This window comes from Lepidochelys kempii, chromosome 1, assembly GCF_965140285.1.
Source record: "Lepidochelys kempii isolate rLepKem1 chromosome 1, rLepKem1.hap1, whole genome shotgun sequence".
In the NCBI taxonomy this organism is placed as follows: Eukaryota; Metazoa; Chordata; order Testudines; family Cheloniidae; genus Lepidochelys; species Lepidochelys kempii.
The window spans coordinates 227,192,719-227,218,019 of record NC_136380.1 but is presented as its reverse complement, the minus strand read 5'-3'; the positions used below and the strand labels follow the sequence as shown (position 1 = coordinate 227,218,019).

General features: G+C 40.4%; 1 protein-coding gene across 2 annotated transcripts in view; it reads left to right on the top strand.

Moving 5' to 3' along the window:
* FBLN1 (fibulin 1) overlaps positions 1-25,301 on the top strand; it is a 102,647-nt gene that overhangs the window by 19,421 nt on the left and 57,925 nt on the right. For both annotated transcript variants that reach the window (XM_073329642.2, XM_073329648.2), the window contains exons 3-9: positions 3,760-3,889; positions 12,066-12,234; positions 12,866-12,925; positions 17,293-17,394; positions 18,177-18,314; positions 20,257-20,394; positions 23,093-23,236. In XM_073329642.2, coding sequence (XP_073185743.1) covers positions 3,760-3,889; positions 12,066-12,234; positions 12,866-12,925; positions 17,293-17,394; positions 18,177-18,314; positions 20,257-20,394; positions 23,093-23,236 — 881 coding nt within the window. The remainder of the gene's footprint in view (positions 1-3,759; positions 3,890-12,065; positions 12,235-12,865; positions 12,926-17,292; positions 17,395-18,176; positions 18,315-20,256; positions 20,395-23,092; positions 23,237-25,301) is intronic.

Genomic DNA, 25,301 nt, shown 5'->3' with positions numbered 1-25,301 from the left:
CTCAAAAATACAGTTTTTAAAAAAAGTCTAAAACATAAGTTTGTTTCATTGGTGATACATCGATGAAATGTGATAAAATCCACCATAAATCAGAGATCAGAACATTTATGTGACTCTGATATATCCTCAGTGAAAGTCAATTCTGTAGCTATGTACTCGTAGGATTTCCACATTTAAGGTTTGGGATCCTAGTGAAATTTCAGCATGTACAACAAAACTATAAATTGAACTTCACAATGTTCTCGTACAATGTGATTACTGAAAAACAGAACATTTCTGATGAAGTTGAAGAGGTGACTATTTTGGTGGTTGGTTGAAGTAGTGTGCTCAATTCATCTAAAGAATAACGGAAAACTGTTTATCTTAATTTTTCAGGCCTGATCTTGTAAGCCATCCATATGCTATTGAATCAATAAGAGTGCTGAATATGGAGTATTTGCAGGTTTTGCTCATAGGGGCTGGGTATTGTATAGACATAAGAAGAGACAGTCTCAGCCCCAAAAGTCTAAAGATCTATTGACTTTCCTATATAGTGTGAAGACCTCCCATAGGTGATCTCTCTCTCTCTCTCTCTCTCTCTGAGTGGTAGTGCACAGAAAGTGGGAGAGGATGAGGCATAGGCAGACTAAGTTGAAGTCAGAGGATCAGCACCGTGAAGACTTTCCAATGGTCTTCATCCACCATTGCATAAGGGCTCATTCTGATGTTGCCTTTGTAGAGGAGATGTATAGCTATTTTACAGCCACCTGTACAGCCTTCTCTACAGCACTGAGCCCAGCTGCTTTGGTTGGGCTTTGGGATGAGAATTTGCCTCATAAATAACAAATAGTATTTTTATTCAACTATTTCCATTCTATTGAATTTTAATTCCTAGTTACATTTAAAGTTAGTTGAACTGCTTAGTATGAATAAAACTGGTGGGGGAAAAAATAGACAAAAAACATTTTTTGTCAGAATTTGCCAGTTCATTGTGAAATACTTTGTGAAGATTATTCAATTTAGACAAAATTCCACCAGAAACTCACCCACCTGGCAGGTTGATAGACAGCCAGGAGTTTGGAAGCTCTGGGGGTCCTGGCTCCTAACTTGCAAATACTTGGCTTCCCAGCACCCAGGCTCCCTGAGCTTTCAGGGTCACTGGCTGCGGGACAGGCTGCCAAGTATACTGCCCCAGAGCTGGGCCTCCCAGTAGAGTTTTTGGCAGAAAATGATAGTCTCCTTTCCCAGAGAATTTTGAAATTTGTGAGTCTGTCTCATGTTGAAACAAAGTCACATGCTCCATAAAAAGGAACTACCAGTCTCTGCCTACCTCCAATTATGAATTTAGCCCCTCTTTTATAATGATTTGTTTTTGAACTGATCCTGATTATCCTTCTCTGCAACTGTCATTTATAAATACTCACCAAATAGTTTGGACAAACAATTTTCAGACTCTGAATGATTGGATTTCACTGTTCACTGTTGCTACTGGGCCTGATCAAAAAGCCCATTGAAATCAATGAAAAGACTCCATTGACTTCAGTGGGCTTTGAGTCAGGCCTGTTTTGTGGCTGGTCGCTGTTGCAGGAGGAAATGGCCAGAAAAGAGTTAAGGGCCTATCACGTGGCTCAGCAGAGGATTTAAAAAAAGACCTTGCCCTCTTTCTGGGGGCTGGGAGAAGCAAGAGGAAAAGCACCTGGGGACTGCAGCCAATAAATTGGGCCCTGAGGCAAGGGCCTGAAACAGACTTAAGTATGGCACTTACGCTTTCCTGGACTGAGGAGTGAGCCCATCAGTTTAAAGTCACCTAAGTGGTATGGTATTGTTGCTGGTCACTGAGTGGCTGACTGTTACATCTTAAAAAGAAAAGGAGTACTTGTGGCACCTTAGAGACTAACAAATTTATTTGAGCATAAGCTTTCGTGAGCTGTACGAAAGCTTATGCTCAAATAAATTTGTTAGTCTCTAAGGTGCCACAAGTACTCCTTTTCTTTTTGCGAACACAGACGAACACGGCTGCTACTCTGAAACCTGTTAATCTTAATGAATGGATGAGAGAAACATTTTAAACAGGAGAATAACTAATACTGATTCATTTACATTGGCCAATTTGTATACTAATAATACTTTGAAATCTTGTGGGTGTTTTGCCTAAGTGAACATTGTAAGATGAGACCTTTATATAGCTAAATAAATAAACAAAATTGATTCGTTATGAATTTAGTCCAGCAGCTTTGAGTATCATCAGTCTGCCCAGAGCTGTACTAAATGGAGAGGATCACATATATGCTACTTGCCTAAGGAGTTAATCTCTTCCTTCCGAAAATATGTTGGATGGCCTAGCCCCATCATCACAATTGCAAATAGTGTAGACACAGGTGTTGTGTAGCAAATAGCAAATAGTGTAGACACAGGATGTTGTTTCTGAATTCCTTTTCAGAATTGTGGGTGCTTCTAAATTATGCCTGCAAACATTTTACTGACCTACTCTAGTACTGTAATCAGTTAATTTAAAAAAAAAATAGAGTGCTTTTTACAGTTAACAATGAGGGTAAATCTTTTATCGTCTAAGATTTTTAATAGATGTAAGGGACTCAGGTGACTTGTTGATGGATGCAAAATATATATTTCTAAATAAATATCTTTAAAGGTGACCTGCAGTGCTTTTTCTGACCTTTTTCTTTCATCCCCTTATATGTAAGAAGACACAGGTGCCGGCTTCCTCCAGCCCAAGGGTGCTCAATCCCCTGCTCTGCTCCAGGCCCCGCCCTGCCTCTTCCTACCCCAGCTTCGCTGCCACCCCCTCTTCCCACCTAGTTCTGCCCCCTCCCCCGAGCGTGCCCTGTCCCCGCTCCTCCCTCACCCCCCCACCCCTAGCGCCTCCTGCATGCGGTGGGCGGGAGGTACTGGGAGGGAGGGGGAGGAGTTGATCAGCAAGGCTGCTGGTGGATGGGAGGTTATTGGGGGGGTGGGGGGAGCTGGCTGCCAGTGGGTGCTAAGCACCCACTAATTTTTTTTCCATGTCGGCACCTATGTAAGAGAATACTTTTTTAACTTCCCGTATTACATATAAATAAAGAAAAGTTTTACAGTCTAAATTTGCCCTTTGGATGCTCTTTTGTCTTCAGCATCTTATGTAACTTTGTCTTCTGTCAGATAGTAACATCACAATCAACTCATGAATATATTAATTAATTGATGTAAACTGATCTGTTCCTAGTCTGTGAAATTTCCCCTCTTCCCCACTCTATACTGGGTTGCAGCAATGTGACTGCTTTAACCTAAACAAGGTAACAGCATTCTTCAAGATGATGTAGCAATGTGTAAAGGGGAGGAAGCTGTTTGGATGTGCTTGGCATGCAAATATCAGTGATGTCGGGAGAGGGAGAAGTTTGTCCTTACTCAGTTTTATCCATGGGAAGGAGTTGAAGGAACTATTTTGATTTACAAAATTATATAAACAGGGTTGTGATAAATGTAAATAAAGCATTTATGGACCATGTGTCTCAGAGTTGAAAAAGTGAACAAACTTGAAAAGCTTTGCAGGCCACCATTACGTGATAGTCCACTGATGGACACACTTAGTATCTCATAGACATTCGTTCTGATTGTACCTAAAGATTCTTTTTAGCGGCTTTTTTTAAAACTAAGATGTTTGTTCCAAGTAAACCTTTTCCCACTGAAACTCGGTACAAATACTAATTGGTGCATCATTACTTTTGTTCTAAGCATGCTTTTTTTTTTTTTTTCCTTCTGCTGTCACTTCATTTGAATTGCCAGCATAGTCCAGGAGCAGTGCTGCAGTAATAAGCTGGAGGAACACTACTGTTCCATTGGCATTAACATTGCCAATGAACATGAAGAATGTGATTCACATGATATTTCCACTTGTGAAGCCAAATTCACTAAGGTGAGACTTCAGAACAGCTGTTAACTGTTGTTGTTGTTTATTATAGCTAACATGAGTTTGATTTACTCTTAAACTGAAGCATCTCCAGGATTTTGAGGACAAGTAAGTGTCTTCATCATTCTGTACCCAGGATGAAAATGCTTATCTTGGACACCTTGGATTGACTAGTTGCCACTACCCTGTTTACAATCTAGTTTCATTCTTTCTTCAAAATGAACCCTCTCCTGTAACTACTACAAGTGTTCTCTAAAGAGGGTTTTCACCAGTGGGAGATGACCCTAGCCACCAGCTCTGGCTTGCTTCACAGCATGGACTTGCTCTGGGTCCAGTCACCACTTTTTCTCATGCCCTCAACAACATGGCCTCTGCTGCCCTCTGAGCTGCCTGCCCCCCTTTTTTTTCTCCTTCGCTGTGGGAAGAAGTGAGATCCAGGAGCTGAGGGAGGTGGAATCAGGGGCCAGGGGGATGCAGGTCTTACTGCAGGCAGTAACAACACCTCATGGGTTGTCAGTATTTTGTTACACTGAGGTGTTTATGGTGCTGTTGATGGCTTCCGCAAATAAGGGCGGATCTACAGATTTGTTTTGTCTTCCATGTCTGTGGTAGCAAAGCATGTGTACATAAATTAAAGTATAGTTTAAACATTCATTAGGCAGTTGTCACAGGGTAGCTTGTCCCTGTGGATCAACTGAACCCAGCTCTCCTGTACCAAAAGCCGGTGAGCCCAGTCCAGCTAATTTAAGAGGGCTGGGTTGCTCCTGAGCCTATAAAAGGCTGCTAGTAGGCAGCTAGGGAGGAGGAAGGCCTGAGGCAGGCTGAGCCCTGGGCAGCACAGGCCACATGAAGTGGACCTAACTCCTTTGTTGAGTCCGTGGAACAAGGGGTGGGCAGGGACTCAGGGAAGCAAGCCTGTGGCTGCTGCTCCAAGGTGGGAGCCGAGCTGGCAGATGCTCGGAAGTTGCCAGGAGCTGAAGAGCCAGAGACCCTGGAGGGGTGGCCCTTAAATGTAGGGCCACATATTGATTTAAGACTGTTCTGTTTGTTTTGTTTTAAATCTTGTTATAAAAGACTAAACCTCCTGGACTGGGACTGGGCGTGAGCGCATGTATGGAGTGGGGGTGCAGTGACGCCCTCCACCCTCACCCCTGATGACAGCAGCATAAGTGCCTACTACCCTCTGCTGAGCCCTCCTACTCCCTTTTTTTTCCTCCCAGCCACTTGTTTCTTGAGCATGTGATTTATTTATTTATTCATTCATTCATTTTTTGTGGAGAGGCAGTTTTTTACCTCCCTTTAAGTGGAGGAAGCAGCTTAAAACCAATCAGAAGTCTTAGCCATATCTTAACCAATTTTTAAGAAGTTTAAAATCTGATCTGCATGTGCATTATATCCACTTTTAAAATGCTCCTAACCCAACAAAATTACTCTGAACTTGCTCACTGTGCAACCTTCAAATGTTTTTTGTAAAATCAAAGTAATTTTTTTTGACTAAACAAGCAGAGTACATCGAAGGCACCTTTTACCCGTCAGCCATTTTTGACATAGTTCTGGTTTTAAAAAAAAATCAGGGATTTTTTTTACAGTGACAGATGCCTCTCTCCCCCCACCCCCCATTCTTTGTTCACAACTCAGTAATGGCTGAAGGAGTTTTACGCAAAGTGTTTAAAAAATTCACCATCAGAGAGAGATTAAGCATGACAAATTTCAGCCCTGGAGGTAAATGTTTTGAAGAATTATGAACATGTGAAAACAGGGCTGTAATGAAAAGTACAGATCAGCAAGTGTTTCCGAAAGCTAGATCCACAAATTAAAGGGGAGAATATCGTAGAAATTTTGATAGTCCTTAAAATGCTCCAAGGTCTGCCCAAATCATAGCACTTTCTCTCTCCCAAAGGGATAGTATTTAGCCCTTATTCTCCCATTTTCTACAGAAGCTTTTATTTGTCTATATTATTGAATACATCATTTTTTTTATTCTGAACTGCTGGACATAATTTGTATCTTTGTTCACATCTTCAGAAGTTGTGAAAATTTCCACTGGATTCTTATTTTGTCCAGTCTATTTTTCGACTGCTGACAGAAGTGTGTACTTCAGTAGATGAGACCTCTTGTAGAGGAACCTACAAAAACATCATTAATGCAGCATTTGCTATTCAACTGTTTTATATTTAACTAATGATATAAATAACATGGAGGTATTATAATGTTTAGTTAATTCAGTGGTTTTATTGGCTAAGCACTATCAGGTGATTCCTAGTCATACTAAGAAATATTTTAAAACTACAGACTTGTAACTATGGGCTGAATTGAAAATGTATATATGTGTATGGCCTGATTTTCAAAGGTGCTGAGCACCTCTGACTTCCCACTGAAGTCAGTGGGAGGCTTCGGATGCTCATTACCTCTGTCTACCAGGCTATTACTGGATAGGTCTCTAATTTTGAAGCAAGTATATGGTATGCATGTTTGTCTTCCTATATTTATTTACTCCTTTCCATGAGAAATTAAGGTGTGTGACAACTTGATTGTTCATGAGATCATGCGCACCTATGACCCAGGTTGGTAGCTGGATCACGTGCTTAAGAATGACCTAGAGGCAGTGACTGGGAGTATTACAATTGGATGGTTATTTTGCACTCTACATTAAATGAAGAGGTAGTCTCAACCCAGTTCCTAGGGGTTGTCCACATTACAACAAATCTCTGGCACAGTTGGCACCCTTATAGGCAGTGTCTTCAAAGAGATCAAGAACTGAACAGACAGAGAGTCTGAACTTCACTTTCAAACAAATAGATGTTCAAGCTTACTTCAAAATAGGATGGAAGCACTTGGACAAAATAGTATGGGAAAGTTTGTACTGGCACGTTTCATCTTCTTCAGATTATACTTATTTAGTGCCTTGAATTTGAGGACCCTATAGTGTTTTATGAACACTAATTAAATTAGCCTCACTGGCCTCTGTGAGTTATCTCCATTTTATGGATGGATAGATGGACTGAGACATAGAGAGGATAAATGATTAGGACAAAGTCACAAGTGAGGTATGTGGCAGAGCCAAGAGCAGAACCAGGTCTCCAGGCTCCCAGTCTTGTGCTGTAACCACAAGACCATCTTTTATTTTCACCTGTACTTCTTCTTTAATTGAGTGGAAGATCTCCGCCTCAGTCCAGCATCTTCCATCAGTACTAAATTTAATTTAAAAAAATTGTAAACCAGCCAAACAAAATAAGCAAGAATTGACATGGTGATATTTGACCTAGAAGTACTGCATTTATTGTTAATCTTCGAGACTTCTGTTCTTTAGATTGGATAATTCTGTTAGTGTGCAGGTGTCATGATGGTAGTGGCAATATGGCTAAAGAGTCATTCTGAATAATAGTGAAGTTATTCCCTGCCCCTACCCAGACACCTTCGTTTGGAAATATGTGCATATCTGAAATTAAGGTCTCAATATTTAAATTTTAAAGCATTTTCCTCTTAGAATGAACAGTGATCCTGAAGTAACTTAGAGCTGGAATGGCAAGCTATCTTCTGGTCTTAGCGAGAGAACCTGTTGTAGCAGCTGCTGGAAATGTCTGTCTTTCTTTTTTAATGACGTTTTTCAGTTCTCCATGGTACAATCATTCCTGCAGGTCAAACAAAATGCAATAGAATCTTGGTTTTTACAAATACTAATTTTAGGAATGACAAGCGGTTATATAAACCATTTTTTTTCATGATATGGAGAGGTAGAAGGGAATCAAACTACAAAAATGATATTGATGTAGAACAAATTGTCATCACTTCACATTCTGATGCCTTGAGTGCATTTGAAATTGCTTTGTAGTGGTTTGAAGGCCAAGAAGAAAGTGAAGCAGTGCACTGTACTTTAGATGAACAACATCTAATAATGGAATATTGAGATGTTCAATTTTATGAACTCCTCAATCCCAAATTAGTTAGTAAAATAGGGATTCTACTGTAATATGGTCAAATTATGTACATAAGAGATGAAGCATGAAGTAGAATACTTGTGTAAATTGCTCTTCTAAGGAAAGGAAGCAAGCCAAAGCTATTGTCAACTCTTCCTGAAAAAGAAGCAGCAAAAGCTCTATAAAACAAAGGATAATGCTGTAAAATGCAGCACAAAAAGGGGCAAGAGGAAATACATGGATAACATCACCAAAGAAGTTGAAGTGGTTGATAAAAGAGATAATAATAAAACACTTCTGTCAGCTCAGCAAGATTCTAACTAGCAAGTTTACACCAGTTGGAGGCCTGTTAAGGTAAACAAGGAAAGACCCTAGTAACAGAAAGAGAGCGATAGGCAGAATACTTTTAAGGAGTGCTAAATAGAACAATGCCACAAGAAACTATTGACTTTGACAAAGACATTAAACACCCAGAAATAGACATTGTAACATCTAACATTAAAACCGAAGTGAATGATGCGTTAAAAAGTTGAAACAGGGGAAACCTTGCAAGTGAAGACAGTCATGGGGGAAATGTTGAAAGCTTGTGATGAGACTATCAATAAAATCACCAAACTTTTCAACAAAGCATGGGACCAGGAATAGCCTCTGGGACAGTGGGAAAATGGCATTCAAGTCAAAATTCCAAAGAAAGGTAACCTAGATGGTCAAGCTATACCTAATCCTGCTTCATCATGCAGGGATGGACTAAACTGAGGCCCTTCCAGTCTTAGATTTCTATGATTGATTTGAAGCAACTGCAATAACTGGTGAGATGTTACACTTCTTTCAGTGACAGTCTTCTGTAGTACCATCTTAAGCAGAATAAAGGAAGCAGATCAGGCAAAACTAATGGAAGGCAATCTGGATTTTGATTTGGAAGATCAGGAGTCAACCAGATTTTTATCCTAAGGATACTCTTTGAAGAGTGCATCAAATGGGGAAAAAACACTTTTATAATAAATTTAATAGATTTTAAGAAAGCACTTGACAGCCTCCATCATGCTTGACACTGGAAATCTTGAAGAATTAAGGAATACCAACAAAAAACATAACATCAAAGCTTTCTAGCAAGGCGCAGAATGCACAGTTAAACACAGGCATGAGCAAATGGTTTAACATAAACGCTGACACCAAACAAGGGAGCATTCTCTTCCCTCTCCTGTTTGGATTGCCATTGATTTCATTATGAGAAAAAGTGTAGATGGATATAGCACAGGCATCACGTAGTTTAGCAACAGCATACTAGAAGATTTAGATTTTGCTCAACCAACATGCAAACAAAAACTGAAAGATTGTTCAGCATTGCAAGAAAGGTGGGATTAATCAAATATGAAACAAATCTAATGAGAACCCCAGCAACTCCCAACACAAAAATTTACTACTGAATGTAAAGGAATGCAAGGGGTGAGCCAATTCACATAACTTGGCAGTGACATGAAAATGAATGAGAATCTCCATAAGGAAATAATGTCATGAATTGGCATGGTGGCAGCTGCAATCACCAACTTCAACAAGACATTTGGTCCTAAAAAATCTACAATTTAAAGACTAAACTGTGAATCTTCAATTTAAATATAATTTGCACCTTAACATATGGATGTGAAGGCTGGAAATCCACCAAATATAGACAGAGGTCTAAATGCTTTTGAAAGCAAATACTTCAGGAAAATACAAGGCAAAGGCGCCAAGTTTCTTATTTGCTCCTACCCTGTTCTGCCTCCTCCCCTGAAGGCGCCCCACCATAGACGACTCGAGCCTCCCCATACTGGGGGGGGGGGGGGGGGAGCACGATCTAAAGGGGAGGTCACATGTGTCCCTCCCGCCATCCTGCCCCCTGCACTCAGCCCGGGGCCACCGCACTCTCTCCGCCCCATATTACCTGCAGGGGGGATGCTCTGTCCTCCCGCTGTTCCTGGCCACCACGGTACATTCCGCTGCCCTCCATAGTGGGAGGGAGCTGCTTCTAACGCCAGCCCCTCCCAGTCACTGCTAGGCAGCCTGGCAGCTGCCTGAGAGAGCCTGGCTGGGGAGGAGGCAGCTTCCGCTCCCCCTGCTGGCTCGGCTGCCGGGGACGGCAGCTGAGTGAGCTGGAAATATGCCAGGTGGGAGAGGGGCTCCGACTCACTCACCCCCAGTCCCTGGCACCCGAGCCTGGGTGGGGAGTGGAAGCCGCCTCCTCCCCAGACAAGCTCTCTCAGGCAGCTGCCAGCCCACCACACGGCCACCATGTGCCCCTGACACATCACCCAGCCCCACCCTTGCTCCGACTCTTCCTGCCCCCACTCCTTCCCTCCTCTCCCCCCACAATGCCTCCTGCCCGCTACTGAACAGCTGATCCTCCGCAGGCAGGAGGTGGTGGGAGGGAGTGGAGGAGGTGCCTGCCGGTGGGTGCTGAGCATCCACTTTTTGGGGTTTTTTTTCCCTTGGGTGCTCTGGGACTGGAGCATCCATGGAGATGGCATCCATGATACAAGATATTAAATGGAGTGAACCTGTAACAAATGCTGAGACTCATCAGAAATTTCAACAACTCCTTATGCCTAAAGTTATCCAGAAAAAAAGATGGAAATATATGGGATGTGTTTAGAATGAGGCCAGGACATTTGCCATAAAAAGATGAAGTACAAGTTACAATGCTTATGACTAACTTGCTCTTCTAAAGCTAAAGAGTGTGAGGGGGGGGGAAAAGGAAAAGCTGATCTCTTTATTTTATCCTCGTGCTGCTCCAGGCTGTAAAGGAATTCTTCATTACAGTACAGAAGAGAAAACACGTGCACAGTTATTTATATGGGTAAGTAGAGAAGGCGGGCAGGCACGTATCTCAGAGGTGTTGGGAGAAGTGTACTGTTCTTAGCTTTTTGTTGGAAATGGCTTCTTGAACTGATACAAGGAATTTAGGTCATTAACTTCCGTAATGAGTAGTTATTTTATGTTCCAGCTGTGTTTTTAACTTTTTTAAATGCTGCAGGCTGTTTCCTTTGAGCCAAAAAACAATTATAAAAGTAATTTCTAAAATAAAAATTTTAATCTGCCTTTTACTTCATAGCAGTAGTAGGCAGACGCTGGTTTCAGTGAACCAAATTTCACGCTAGCTTTATAGCAGCAGGGGAGAAAATGGAACAATCTGGGAATGTGTTTTCAACTCGGGCTAAAACAAAATCAACACAGCCGTTTGTTCAGAATCAACCTTTGTTCTGCAATGGATTCTGAAGCCCCTGTTCTTCCAGTGCACACCCTCATGCCTAGAAGGAATGGGCACTAACATCCCATTTCAGGACTGGGTTCTTAAGAGGTGACATCCTTAAATAATTACTGTAGAGATGTGTGGACCAGCATTTAGGACACTGGATGAGACTTGCAGACTTTGTTCTCGTTTCTACCACTGACCTGCTGCATCGCTTTACCTCTCTGTGCCTCTGTTTCCCCCTCATCCTTTGTCTCTTGTTTGTTTAGACTGTAAACTCTTTGGGACAGGAAGCATGTGCTTGTATAGTGCCTAGGCTAATAGGGCCCCAATCTCAGCTGAGGCATCTGGGTGATACCATAATACAAGTAATTAATATTAAGTTAAAAATGTTAGGCTCCAGTATGAAGGATTTTTTTTCTTTTTAGTACCTTTTAAATCATGGTTGGTCTGTACAGAATAGTGTCATCTTTCATGTCTTTATGGTCTGTTAATTTTAAGCCCAGGTGCTTTTTTTTTAAAGTGAGGATTTGGGGGAAGTTTGGGAGGGCAGGCAGGTGCGCAGTTTATTTATAAACTGAGCAATGCCCCTCATCCTCACTGTGACAAATAAAATTTGTTTTAAATTAGAAGTGGAGCTCAAGTCATAAAATGTGATTCAGGGTTTTGAGGAGTCCCCCAGTTTGGTGGTGGTCAGAACTGGAGATTTGGATCTGCTCATTTGTGGGAGGGGAACCCACCACAACTGTTGTACATGGACCATTCTTGCCTTCCCATCAAGGACAGTGGGGATTGAATCAAGGGCCTGGGTTTGGCTTCCATCTTCTTTTTGAGGGCCTGATCCAGACCCATACAAATGTTCTGAGATCTAACTAATTAAGCACAGCAGGGCTTTTGAACATCGGGGTCTGAAAGCTTTGGCTGACAGTTTTCTATAAACACACTGGGTGAAATTCTGGCCCCATTGAAGTCAGTGGCGAAACTCATTGATTTCTTTAGGGCTGGGATTTCACTTACTATCTGTTCTTTGTTTTGACAGAAATGCTGTTATTGTTGCTTGCTGGGAAAGACAGCCCAAGTTCAAGGACAGAGCTGTGAGCAGAGCCAGCTGATAGGATACCAGTGTGGGCAGGTGTTCAGAGCTTGCTGTGTCAAGGGTCAAGAAGGCACTGAAGGGTCAATTAGCGATGTTCCTAACAAAGATCAAGGTATATTATACCAGCATTAAAATTAAGCTGAGACAGCAGAGCACAACTTCAAGACATAGTAGGATGCAGGGAAGGAGACGGGCTTGTACTTTTGGATAATTTATGTTGCAACTCTTCTTGTGCTGTTTTAAAATGTACGCCCAGAACAGCCAGAGATTTGGCTGGGCACCTTGAGATGTGAAGTTGCTTTTTAGAATAAAATCTAAATGAATAAATAAGGTTAGCCTAACTTCCGTCATAACTGCTAAGCACGCTCAGTTGCAACCAAAGTCAATGGAAGCTGAGGATGCTCAGCACGTTTGATGAAAATCAGGTTGAACTTTTACGTAGAAGCCTAATGTTAGGAACTCTTATTTGAAACTCTTGGTTCATGTGTAATCGGCAATTATACAAGCTATCTTATGATCTATCATTCATTTGGCAAGTATACTCTGTGTGCACGTGTGTTTGAATCAAGTGTCAAATAAAAACTATTTTGTGTGTTTATAAAATGAATAAATAATTCTTCAGTATTATCCTGTGGTAGAAGTACCCACAGATACTTGCTCCTCATCTTTTCCCAGGTAGATAGCATTTTATTATGAGAGGAAAACTGCTTTCCCTTCTAATGTCTCCTTAACCTTCTTAATAGTTAAAATTTCTGACGAGGAAGTAGACCAAGAGGATCCTTACCTTCATGACCGCTGCAGAGGTGAGTTAACTGACTGTTCCTATGTAGTGACTTTGTGTGTGTGTGTAATCATTTCAGTAAATGTGAAAAACTAAGCAAACTTAAATCCAAGGTTCACCCAAACCATTTTGCTTAGCCCAGCAATTCGCAATACAAATGGCATGAGAATCCTCTCTGAAATGGTAGGCTGTTTCTACCCTCTTTTAATGCTATTTTGATTATTGGAAGGAAAATCTTGCAAAATATGAGATCCTTTTGGATTTGTTAAACCAATGTCCGAGTAAGATGAGAACTCATTTGTCGTCTCTGAGGGACCAGTAAATGAATACTTTTTTTAAGGCACTGTGACAGGGTCCCTGGGGCAGAACCTGGACTATGGGACTGCTGAGCCATCCAAACCCACCAGCCTGGGTTGTCCTTGACATTGTGATGCAAATGTCAAGCTACAAGCTTCTGACCAGTACTGCACTTACACAGCCACCCACATGCAGGGACACGCCCAGTTTAGTTAATGAATGATCTCCCAGCCACTCATGAACCATCAATTGGGAGGCGTTAGCCAATCCCCACCCCAGCTCCCCAGGCTTGTACACCAGAACTGTAACATCTTGCACTGGTCAGAAGCCTGACAAGTGTAAGCTCAGTACTTAGTTCGCCCCTCCCTCAATGTGGAACGAACATACGCTAGCCTTTGTAATTTGAGCTGAGATTCACCAAGCACTTCAACCAAAGACACACTGTTTTAGATAAAATATAAAACAGATTTATTAACACCAGAAAGATTTTAAGTGATTATAAGTAGCAGGCATGGAAATCAGAGTTGGTTACCTTAGAAATAAAAGTAAATTCTCTGTCTAAATGCTAACTTAAACAGTTTAAGCAAGATTTGAATCAAACAGTGTCTCACCCTAATAGATGGTACAAGCAGCAAACCATTTCTCAGTACAAAAGCTGGATTCCCTTTCCAGCCTGAGATCAATCTTCCCCAGTTCAAAGTCTCTGTCTTCCAGGTGTTCTTCCAGGTGTTGAGATGGCAGGGTAGAGAGGCCAAGTGATGGTGTCACTGCCACTCTTTTATACTTTCTTCCAGCTGCTAGAAAGATCCTTGCTGTTGCAAGGGTTAGTCTGCCCCTGTGGTGTATGTGCCCTTCTTGGAGAAGTCTCCAGGATAGTTGATTCTTCTTGATGGGCCATTAACGCTGTCTGGGTCCTCCTTTGTTGCAACGGAGAGTCTGGCTGTGGGCATTTCCCAACCTCACAACATATTTCAATAACACCTATAGCAATACTTCATATACAATGGTTATGCACACAATCCAAGAGGATATTAAGGTTCAGCAGATCAAGACTTTTTCAGTGATACCACACAAGGCACGCATTGTACAAAATATATCATAATCATATGACAGTGGTGAATATGGGGGTTCCAGGATGCTGTTTTGAGGTACCAAGTGTCACAGGCACATAAACTCCTTTTAACTTCAGGGGCAGTTGAGAGTGCTCAGGGCTTTGTAGTAAAAAGCCCCTTATAAGATTAGGTTGATACACTGGGCCATATTCTGTCCTTCAGTACTACATGCATGAGCAAATTTGGAAATCCTCGGGGAGCTTCAGTCAAGATGTGAGTTGGCTTGTGGGCTCTATTGAATGCAGATGAGAAGATAGTGGGTCTGTTTTGATGAAGACTTTAGACCCCTCCCTATGGAAGGGTAAGGTGCTACTGCCAATAACATTTAGGCAAGAACTTGTTTGGCCCTTATTCTGGAAGTCCTCTTTTGAGGCTCAGAATCTCGCCAAATTTCAAGGCCTACTTCTTTTCATATTTGCCAAGGAGCTGGGAGGGAGAGGTGAGGCAGAGTTGGTTGGCTGTGTGGATGTTGGGTCATCTCTAAAAGTTGTGGAGTTTAATGTCTTACGTATTAAATTTTGTACATGCCCTCTGAGTTTTATGGAAGTGCATACTTTGCGGATCTTAAATCTATTTTATAGAGCTCCCAGTGAGCTCACTGAGAGTTATTCACACATGGCTAAAGGCAGAATTTGGCCCTCCATTATTGTCACTTTCTCCAACAAGATAGCTGTCCTCAGTAGTAGGCTCAGAAATGTCAATTATACTGTAAAACTTTTTATTTCAAATATAGGCTACAATTTAATCATGGCAAAAATAACTTTTTACCTCTTGCTATTTGTCTGCTGGTCTGAGGAAAAATAGCTTTCTTTTAAAAGTCAGACAAAAACCTTAGACCAACCACTTTAGAGCTAAAACTGTGACTTCCTTCTAATCTTGTGTATTGGGTAACACAATATTGTACTGCTCAGGAGTAGACCAGTTTCTCTTTCCTGGTAGAGCAGGGATGAAATCTGTACCAGCACCTTATGAGATGCAAATAACTTTCTCCTCTGTACCAGCTGTGCCCATTGCCCATCTCTACCTACCTGTCTGAGAGGGTGTGTAGCAGACCCAGGTTACTTGTGCTGACCCCGGTGCTCTGGCAGGCGATATGGGTAGCCCACAAAGGGGAATAACGGGACAGCTTATACTCCCTTGTTTGCTGGGTGGGCATGTAGGGAAATAGGCATTTTTGCCCTTAAGAAGTAGAGAATTTTACATCTTCTGCTGTTTCCCTTTGCCTGGGCTGTCTTTTATTTGTTCATAACATTTATTATACTAACGCATTAACAAAAACAATTTCAAAGGAGATATTTTTTTTAAATGATGGGCTAGATCCTCGGCTGCTGTTAATCAGCATAGGTCTACTGATTTCAGTGGAGCTATGCTGACTTACAGCCACTGAAAATGTGACGATATATTAGAAATACTCACTGGGATTTTCAAACTTCCTTAGGTCCCTTTGAAAATCCCAGCCTCCAATCTTAATGGTTTGTAGTTTGACATGGATATTGAACAGCATTCCCGTCTATTCAGTTGTATCGAGAACCAAAATTGATTCCAAACATATTTGACCTTTTATTTGAAAATGTCCAGACAAGTTACAACGAGCACAGTGGCATCAGGCATTCCACTTTTAGAGCTTGAAGAACATGTGTATTCTATTCCTATCCTTGTTCATGGTTGAGATGATTAGATCTGAAATGGCGTAACTAATTTCTGTTTGACCTGCACAATCCACATGAAAATTGGAAGGAAAATGAAAGAAAGATAAATAATGACTTGTGCATTGATTTTTTTTTGTGTGGCAAGTGCGTGGTGCCTCTTGGACGGAATATTTGATTTGGATAATCTGTTTATTTTGATTTACTGCCTGTCACATGTGTTTCATGTATCTAAAAGCTTAAAACATCAGAGATGTTTTATTTTTGGCAAACATTTCTGAATAAAGTAATACATTTTGGATTTAAAAAAAGTTTGAGTTAATAGACTGATATTCCAGTATAAGCTTTCAGCACATCGTAGTAGAGACAGTGCTACAAATGCTTTGTTTATGCAGGTGTTTCTGTAGGACACAATGTTTTGAAACTGTACTGTTTCAGTGTCCAGGGCATCTGTATCCCATAAGAGGTAGCCACAGATACTGTGCCCGTTAAGCGATGATTTACCATATTGCCTGTTTGGCTGTTATACTGCATAGGTGTTAGAAACAGAAAACACCTGTTGAGCCATCAGGTCCATTATCCTGCCAAAGCAAAAGCTGGCTCTCCTCCTTGACTCAGGATAATAAATCACATTAAAAGGTGTTAATGTTATACTTTCCTAATATTGCTTTTCCATGTAAGCAATTGCTGTAGTAGCCAGATGGAAGTTATTCGTTTGCCAGACGGAGGGGAATTGGTCTATCCAATTGCAAATGGGAGTTGTTATCCATTAGACATCCTTTCTATTAAGGGCTATGCTATAAACAAGTTTGAAAGCCTGTAAAGAATCATTTCTATCACTTTTTTCCAAAGATGAGTTCAAATGTGTCAGGCAATGGAACTTCCAGCAATTCTCTGGGAGTCCATTTCACAGTCTGAGGGTACTTATGTTAGGCAAATGTCTGATTTGACTATTATGACCCTTCTAGCCTTCCTTATGGGATAGTAGTTGATATTAAAAAGTCACGTTTTGCCAACGGTTACCCACAGAGGTATCTGAGCTTTCCTTCTGAACTCTGAATAGGATATATTTGTGATGTTGGTTGACTAAAGTTGACTTTTTTTAATGCTGGTTTCTTTCTGCTAATTTTGTAAGATAAAATAATCTGATGTGTGAATATTTCTTTCAATATTCCTCCATATTTCCCATTTTTTCTTAGTGTATTCTTCGAGTATACTAGTCAAACATTCTGTATTTTGCTGGGCACTCAAGTTTAAGTAGTTGACATCTTTCCAGTTTTGTGTGATGAACTGAATTGTGAACTTTGTTCTCAAAAAATCACATCTGTTTTTAGGAGGTGGTCCCTGCACACAGCAGTGTAGGGACACAGGCTCCAGTGTTGTCTGCTCCTGCTTTGTTGGGTATCAGCTTCTGTCTGATGGTGTCACCTGTGAAGGTAAACTAAATGATATGATTGCCTCTGTTTGTTGCTTAAAGGTAAAAGTGTTTTGGTTTTTGTGGATTTTTTTTTCAGGATAGAGAATAGGACATACTTATATTGGGAGTGGAAGGAAACATTGGACAATGAAAGGCTGAGTTAGGTAGGGTTTGAGCATGGGGACAATAGAGGTAAGGAGCTGGGAAGAGACCAGTTCAGTGGGGCAGGTGGAGGGTTTGCAGATGGATAGGAAGGAGGAGAAACCTCAAGTCTGGTGTTGTAAGTGAAGATAGCAATAAAAGCATGCCTTTCCATTTGCAGTAGTAAATGAATATTTATATAAAATACAGGTTTCAGAGTAACAGCCGTGTTAGTCTGTGTTCGCAAAAAGAAAAGGAGTACTTGTGGCACCTTAGAGACTAACCAATTTATTTGAGCATAAGTTTTCGTGAGCTATAGCTCACCGATGAAGTGAGCTGTAGCTCACGAAAACTTATGCTCAAATAAATTGGTTAGTCTCTAAGATGCCACAAGTACTCCTTTTCTTTTTATATAAAATACAATATGTCTTAGACCTGAGTTGTTGAATCCTTATAGTTGAAAACACAGTGAGTATCTAAAAATTGAGAACAGAAAAGAGCAGTACTTTTTTGTGGGATATGGAATTCACAGTGCACCCCACATGTGGGTGTTCAAAGTTTCAGTTGCCCCAAGCCTGACCCTTGTCCCTTTCTCTTCACAAGGATTTCAAGTCTTTTATATGAACTGTTTAATTCTCTGTCCACTTTGGTTACTTCTAGATACTAATGAGTGTATCACTGGGATGCACAACTGTGGGATTGGACAAACTTGTGTCAATACAGCAGGATCCTTCCGTTGTCAGCGTGAAACGAGCTGTGGGACTGGTTATGAACTCACTGAAGACAACCATTGCAAAGGTATGTCCCAGGCTGCAAATTGGGCATATATGAGATTGATGTTTACCAACATTTATGATGCCCAAAAATGCTAAATAAATTGTCTTGTTTTTTTTTGTTTTTTTTTAAATACATGTGTAAGTTGTAATTCCATACCAGATGTGTTGTATAGTCTAATATGAGCATCTAACGCTTCGGCCTGAGGTGCTTTCTTCATGGAAATGTAAATGAGCCGCAAACCCAATTTGACTTGGCTTCCACTGGAAAACAATCCATTTGCAGCTGAGAATGGTCTTGATGATTTTTTGCACAGTATTTTCACTCCCCTGAAGGATGTAGGCCAGCTACTTGGGCCTAAATTTTGGGTAAGATTATATTATAGAGATTGATAGATAGTGGGTGTTACAATTTAATTTTTAAAAAAAATTTAGTGTTTGGTTTTTTTTCAAAGTGCTCAGTTGACCTAACTTGGCTCCCTTTTAAGTCAAAGGTAAAACTCCCATTGACTTAAATGAGAGAGCAGTTTTAAGGCCATGGAAAATTCCACCTATAAGCATTAATAATCTTTTCCCAAAGGAATAAGGGGAGTCAGCCTTTAGGCAGTGCTTACCTATTCACATAGCTTTGGAAACTCTTACTAGGAGTTCCCAAATTATCATCTTGGAATTATATTAACTATCAGGACAGAAATTTCTACTATTGCTTTGACAGCTTTTGAAAAATTACGTTTTCCCTTAAGGAAAATACCTAGCAGCCAGATGTATGATAGCTGATACTTGAAAAAGGACAGATCCTTCAACATTAATGGCATGGGGAAATATGAAATCCTTTTCAATGGAAAAAATGACAGAGACTTTATATCAGGATTAAATAGATGTTATAATGTCTGGTTATCATTTTTTGGAGTTTGAATAAAATAAATACACGGATAAAGATAAGAGGTTGACCAAATATAACAAATTTATACCAAAGATAACAAATACAGGCTATGAATAAGATTTGTTAATACTTGCATGGAATGTTCATATATGTTGTTGATAAAAAATATAAAGTTTTAAAAAAAATTAACACAGAATGATAACCTTCATTTATTGTTTTTAACCATCATGTAAAATCAAATGGAAAACTTTTGCCTTATTACAAAAGTCTATCAGTTTTATCCCTATTAAATACTACAAGGCTTTTCTATAAGGGTTTTTAAGCCTACAGGAAACATTTTCAATGTTCATGACATTTACATTCATTTTTTTTTCCCACTGAGCTACTTTCCCACAAAAATTTGCTAAAATACCTACATCTTTTATCGCTCCAAAGAATTTTTATCCCATGACAAATATAAGGCTCAAACCTGAAGTCTTTACTCTGTTTTTACATAGGCAAAGGTCTTTTTAGAATCAATTATCTAAATTCTCATTTACACTCAGAATCTTCTACACCACTCTGACAGTGGAAGAGGGCCTTAAAGTGAGCATAAATTACACTTCATTTCATGTTAAGCCTTAAGATGTAGATGGGCCTTAGTGTAAAATGAGAATGAAGCCTGATGAGCTTTCCTGAGAAAGGACTTAATAAAATTAAGGACTTCAGGATTTAGGCCTTTATTCAGCAAAGCATTTAAGCACATGCTTAACTCTCATTGATTTCAGTGGGATTTAAGCACATTCCTGAGTGCCTTGTTGAATCAGGGCCTTAGAAAATACTGCTTCAGACTCTGTGAAAATATTGCAAGTCATTTGGTTGTTTAATAAGATGATAAAGAGTACCAGCCTGCTGCCTATTTCTGTGAGATTCTGGTAAAGACAATGGACCAAATTAATCTCCAGTGTAACTACTTAGAAATGATGAATGAAGTTACACCCAGGATGAATTTGGCCTATGTTTCTTAACTCTGTCTTCTGTCTTAAGTGTAATAAAAAAACTTCTGTAAAACTCTTACTAACTATTTTTTTTTGTGATGTACCAGATATTGACGAATGTGAGACTGGTACTCATAACTGCCTCCCCGATTTTATCTGTCAGAATACTCCGGGATCTTTCCGTTGCCGACCCAAGCTACAGTGCATGAATGGGTTTATACAAGATGCGCTAGGCAACTGTATTGGTAAGACATATTATCACTTAAATAAATTCTTAGAGTTGTGCAAAGGCCAAGTTATTGCTGTACGGGTTCAGGTCTGAGTCTCCCACGTCAATCCTAATGCTGATGTTCATCTTTATATATTACATCATCTTCCTGCTCCCATTAAAAGTAGGATTTGATTATAAGGGAATTAGAATTCTAAGTCTGATTTTTCAATAGAAACTTAGGCAGTAGAAATCTAAGACCTGTTGACTTTCAATGAGACTTAGACACCCAGTCACTTAGGGTAAAATATTCAAAAGCATGTAAGTCTTTTTTTGTTTATCATGTGCGTCTAACATAGGATTTGTAAAAATATTAATTCGTTTTGACATACTTTCTCTCCCTTTATTCAAATGATTTTAAATAACCATAGACATGTAGGGCTCGAAGGGATCTCGAGAAGTGATCAAGTCCAGCCCTCTGCAGTGAGGTGGGACCAAGTAAACTAGACCATTCTGGAAAGGTGTTTGTCCAACCTGTTGTTAAAAACCTCCAATGGTGGAGATTCCACAACCTCCTTTGGAAGCCTATTCCAGAGTTTAACTACCCTTGTAGTTAGACAGATTTTCCTAATATATGACTTAAATCTCCCTTGCTGCAGATTAAACCATTACTTCTTGTCCATCCTTCAGTGGACATCGAGAACGTTGTTTAGAACTGAAAGTCCAATGCTTGGCATTACTTTAGCATAAGTGTATCCTCTACAATGGAATTCGCTTTTGCTGGTTTGTTCAGCTACATAGAACAGATATTGCTTTCCCAAGCCAGCTCCCATAATTCAGAGGAAAGAATTTTTTACCTTCAGAATTTTTACCACCTCAGGAAAAGAATGTAACGACCTGTCGGAATGATAATTAGAGCCAATTATAATGGGAGTGGAGTTTAATTTGAAGGACAGAATAAAAACTGTTAAGTTTTAGGGTATTAATACTTTGCATTCTAGGACTTGTGGGATCTAACCTGACAAACTAGAATTCTATAGATGTCAGAATAATTGGCTTTCAACAGACTTTAAATAGATTCGCCTGGTGTGTCCTACAAATCTATCCGCTCTTCTCATTATAGTAGTACTTCAAGTCCCAACTTAACTTTAAATTCCCTTAGCAGCATAGCCTGTTTTGGACTCGTGAAATCTGCTGAGCAACAGGATTTGCCAATTAGGTAGCATGCGATCAACTTTCCATTTTCCTTTCAACCTCCCTTCCTTTGCTGAAAACTGACATTTGAAAAACACAAGGCTGAAAACAAAATTATCCATGTATAAAATTACACTTGATAAAATGAAGCCAGTTCTGTATGGTCAGATAACTTATCCCTTAAAGACTAATCTCTGACATTTATAGGGGACAGATTCGCAGCTGGTATAAATTGGTGTGGATCTGTTGGCTTCAGTGTACTAAACCAGTTTACACCAGCAGTGAATCTGGCACTTATAATGCCTTCCACAGTCCATCCTGAAGAATTCCCCGAACACTTCACATGGTGGTTGCAAAAACTATTCATCGAATGCTGCCCTGTGTTGTGATGAGCAGGAAGGAGAACAGGAACTTTCCTACCTTTCCAACCCACAGCTTCAAAGTAGGACACTTTCCTTGCACTCTTCAGAGCTGGTTGAAGCGTCTGCTGGTGCTCTGTGTCCAAGGGAATGAGGTCTGGTAGGTGGGTGCATGGCTCAGCAGCATAAGCTACAAGGATGGGGGGGGTAAAGCGTACTCTGGGACAGATTCACCAATCCCACTCCTGCCCTGGCTATCCAGAGTCATTCAGCCCTAAGGTGGATACTCTGCTCTATTCCACACTAACTCTGGGATGGAAGCCATCAGCTCTTTGACAGTAAACCATAAAACCATAACACTACATAAGAATGTAGGATACAGAGTGAAGAAGGTGTTCGCCTGAAACTACAGGGGGAATTTTAGGCAGGCAATTATCTAAACTGAATTGGAATTTGGCTAGGATGCTGTACACTTATAGAAAGTGCTATGCCCACATGCTGTCCGGTCTTCATACCATTTCCCTGTTCTCACACAGCACACTGCCCCCTGTACCAGCATGCTGTAGCACTGATTACTAGACTACTACTGAAATTCTAACTTCAGCCATCACTATGTGCTGGGCTTTCCTTGGAGATTTCCTCTTTAAATACTTGGCAAGTCCTTACTCTGCTTAGCTGGTGATATGGCAATCTGAGGTGCTTTGGTCTCATGTAATTACATTTTAAGGGTCTCTTAAGTTTATAACATGTTTGTGAATGTATATGATATATGCTCCTCCCTGTCATAAAGTGAGCAAATGCCCATTTGTGGAGAATAGTACGGCATTACATGGGTGACAGAGAGATGGCTAGTTTGCAAATAAGCACTTCTACTCTTCAGTCTCTGTGCATAAGTGGTCGGTTACATCTTTGCTCATGTTTTTATTTTCTGCATATTGGGGAGATTTCCAAAGGCACAAATAGGAGTTATGCACCCAACTCCCATTGACTTTCACTGTTTGGGCATTACCTGCCCTTTATGTCTTTTCAAATCTCCCCCTTTGATATACTAAATTGTGCAAATGTGTGTCTGCTCTCAAGGGCTGATTCCCAAGCTTTTAAGGGTGTAATGACAGTATCTTACCTTAAAATGTCTATAAACTGAGAACGGTTTTCTTTAATTGAATTTGTATGTCATCGTAGATATCAATGAGTGCCTAAGCATTAGCATGCCATGCCCAGTTGGACAGATGTGCATTAACACAGATGGCTCATATTCCTGCCAAAGAAATGTACCAAACTGTGGACGAGGTTATCATCTCAATGAAGAAGGAACAAGATGTGTAGGTGAGTAACAGAAATGGAGTAAAACTGTTAAATGAACACATGCATGTGCACACATCTACTTTTTAACCTAACTTGTCTGTTCCCTGCACTCAACCAAAGCCATTCTCATAACTACTTCCAAAGCCTACTCCTGACTCTCTTTTCTTGCTTCCCCTTACAAGCGATGGATTGCAAACAACCCCTCTCTCTCCTCCTTCAAATCACTCCTGAACCTCCATATTCTGTGCAGTTTGTGTGATAATGACCATGCAGAATGGCATTGTCTGCTACTTGTATGAATGTACTGAAATAGTGTAGCAAGGATGCTATTCACTCTGGTGCAGAAGACCAGCAAGAGGCCTCTGAGCCACTTATGTCCAACATAAACCATCATAACAGGTTTTAAAATCTTTAAATGATTATAAATTGTCACAGCTCCGTTGACTTCTTCAGTGAAGTTGTGACAATTTTATACCAGTTGAGGATCTGCCCCAATATATATCTACAGTGCTATATAAAAATTACTTTGCACAGTTCTTACATAGTGTCATCTTCGCTTTTTCATTTGAGACCCACCATAGTGGTAATGGGATTTTAATCAAATAATTGAAACCCAGGAATTGAAGTCCAGGAGCTACTCAGTCAGTGTATATACCTCTAAATAGGTTGTCTTCCTACACTGGTTCCTCTCTCAAAACTTCAATGTAGCTCTTATGTATTTATTAAAAGAAAAAGCAAACTAATATGAAGCTTAGTAGATATGTGACTAATTAATTTACTTCTGATTTCCCTAAAGCTAATCAAATAGAACACAATGCAATGATCAAATTAAAGTTACAATTGAAATTTGATCAATGGTTCAAACTACCTGACTTCCCAGGCTTGTCAGACACCTCGCTGGCACCTGCCCTTACTGTGAGGAAGCCTTGTCTGTGCCTGCCGAGGCAACTCCCCAACTCCTTTGGCCATGGGCAACACAAGCCTTTCTCTCTAAGCCCTGCAGATCCAGCTCGTTTTCTACAGGCTAGTGATAGGTGCACTCCAACCCTTGAGCCTTCCGAGCATCTCTATGGCCTGTCCAGCCCCTGGTCCACGGGACACTCGCAGTATTCAGTGCTCCAGAGGAACAGTCATCCCAGCTTACCAGCTACACCTCAGCTCACCACTTTGCTTGACGCACAGCACTTAAATAAACGTAGGCTTGATTTCACTGTGAACATATCTAACAAAACTCGGAGATTCAAGTGATAGCGAGTAGAAGTGTTAGAAACAAATGGTTGTATATAAAATAAGATCATAACATCCATTCTAGGGATTTGACTTAATTAACAAAATACTCTCATGTCTTGTAGAACGTTGCTCATCCAAAATCCTTGCAGCTCGTCACAATGAGATTGACTGTGACTCTCTTTTCATGAGACAGCCATGCCTCCTAGGTGAAGGATCCAATGTGTTTCTTTGCCCCACAAGATATATCTGCCCCATCCTTTGTTCTCGTTCATAAAGAGGATGCCCTCTGCTGTTTGCTTCATCCTGTGAATTTCTTCTCTTGTAGACTTCAGTCACTACTTTTGCCTGTGGCTCAGTATGCAAATAGGCCTCATACAATAGACAAATGACTAGATGGGAGATAAGAGTCTGCTGCCTCTTACCTGAAAGGAGCATTTGCAAAGTATGTCACCTTCTGGTGACCCACTTAAACACCAAGACCTTAAGAACATAATTTTTAGAATAGTTACATAACTCCTTAAATATTATCTGTACATACATTCTGCAATGATTATGATGACCGTGGGCTACTGGCTTTTAGTAGATACCTCACATGCCACCCTTTGGTGAACTATTATGCCTATATCTGACTCTCAGGATTCCTGTAAAATCCTGTGCCCTCTGCCAGTTGGTACCAAGAAGTCCCTGAATCACAGTAATTACATCGATTTATAAGGTAATACAAGAATTGCCTCAATGCTTCGCAGAAAAGTTAAGGAAGAACACCTTTCTTTTAATATAATCAATTGCATTAAGAATCTGCTAAAAGCAGAAGTTGACTTTTGCCTTTGTTTTAAGGAAGTATAACTCTTGGAAT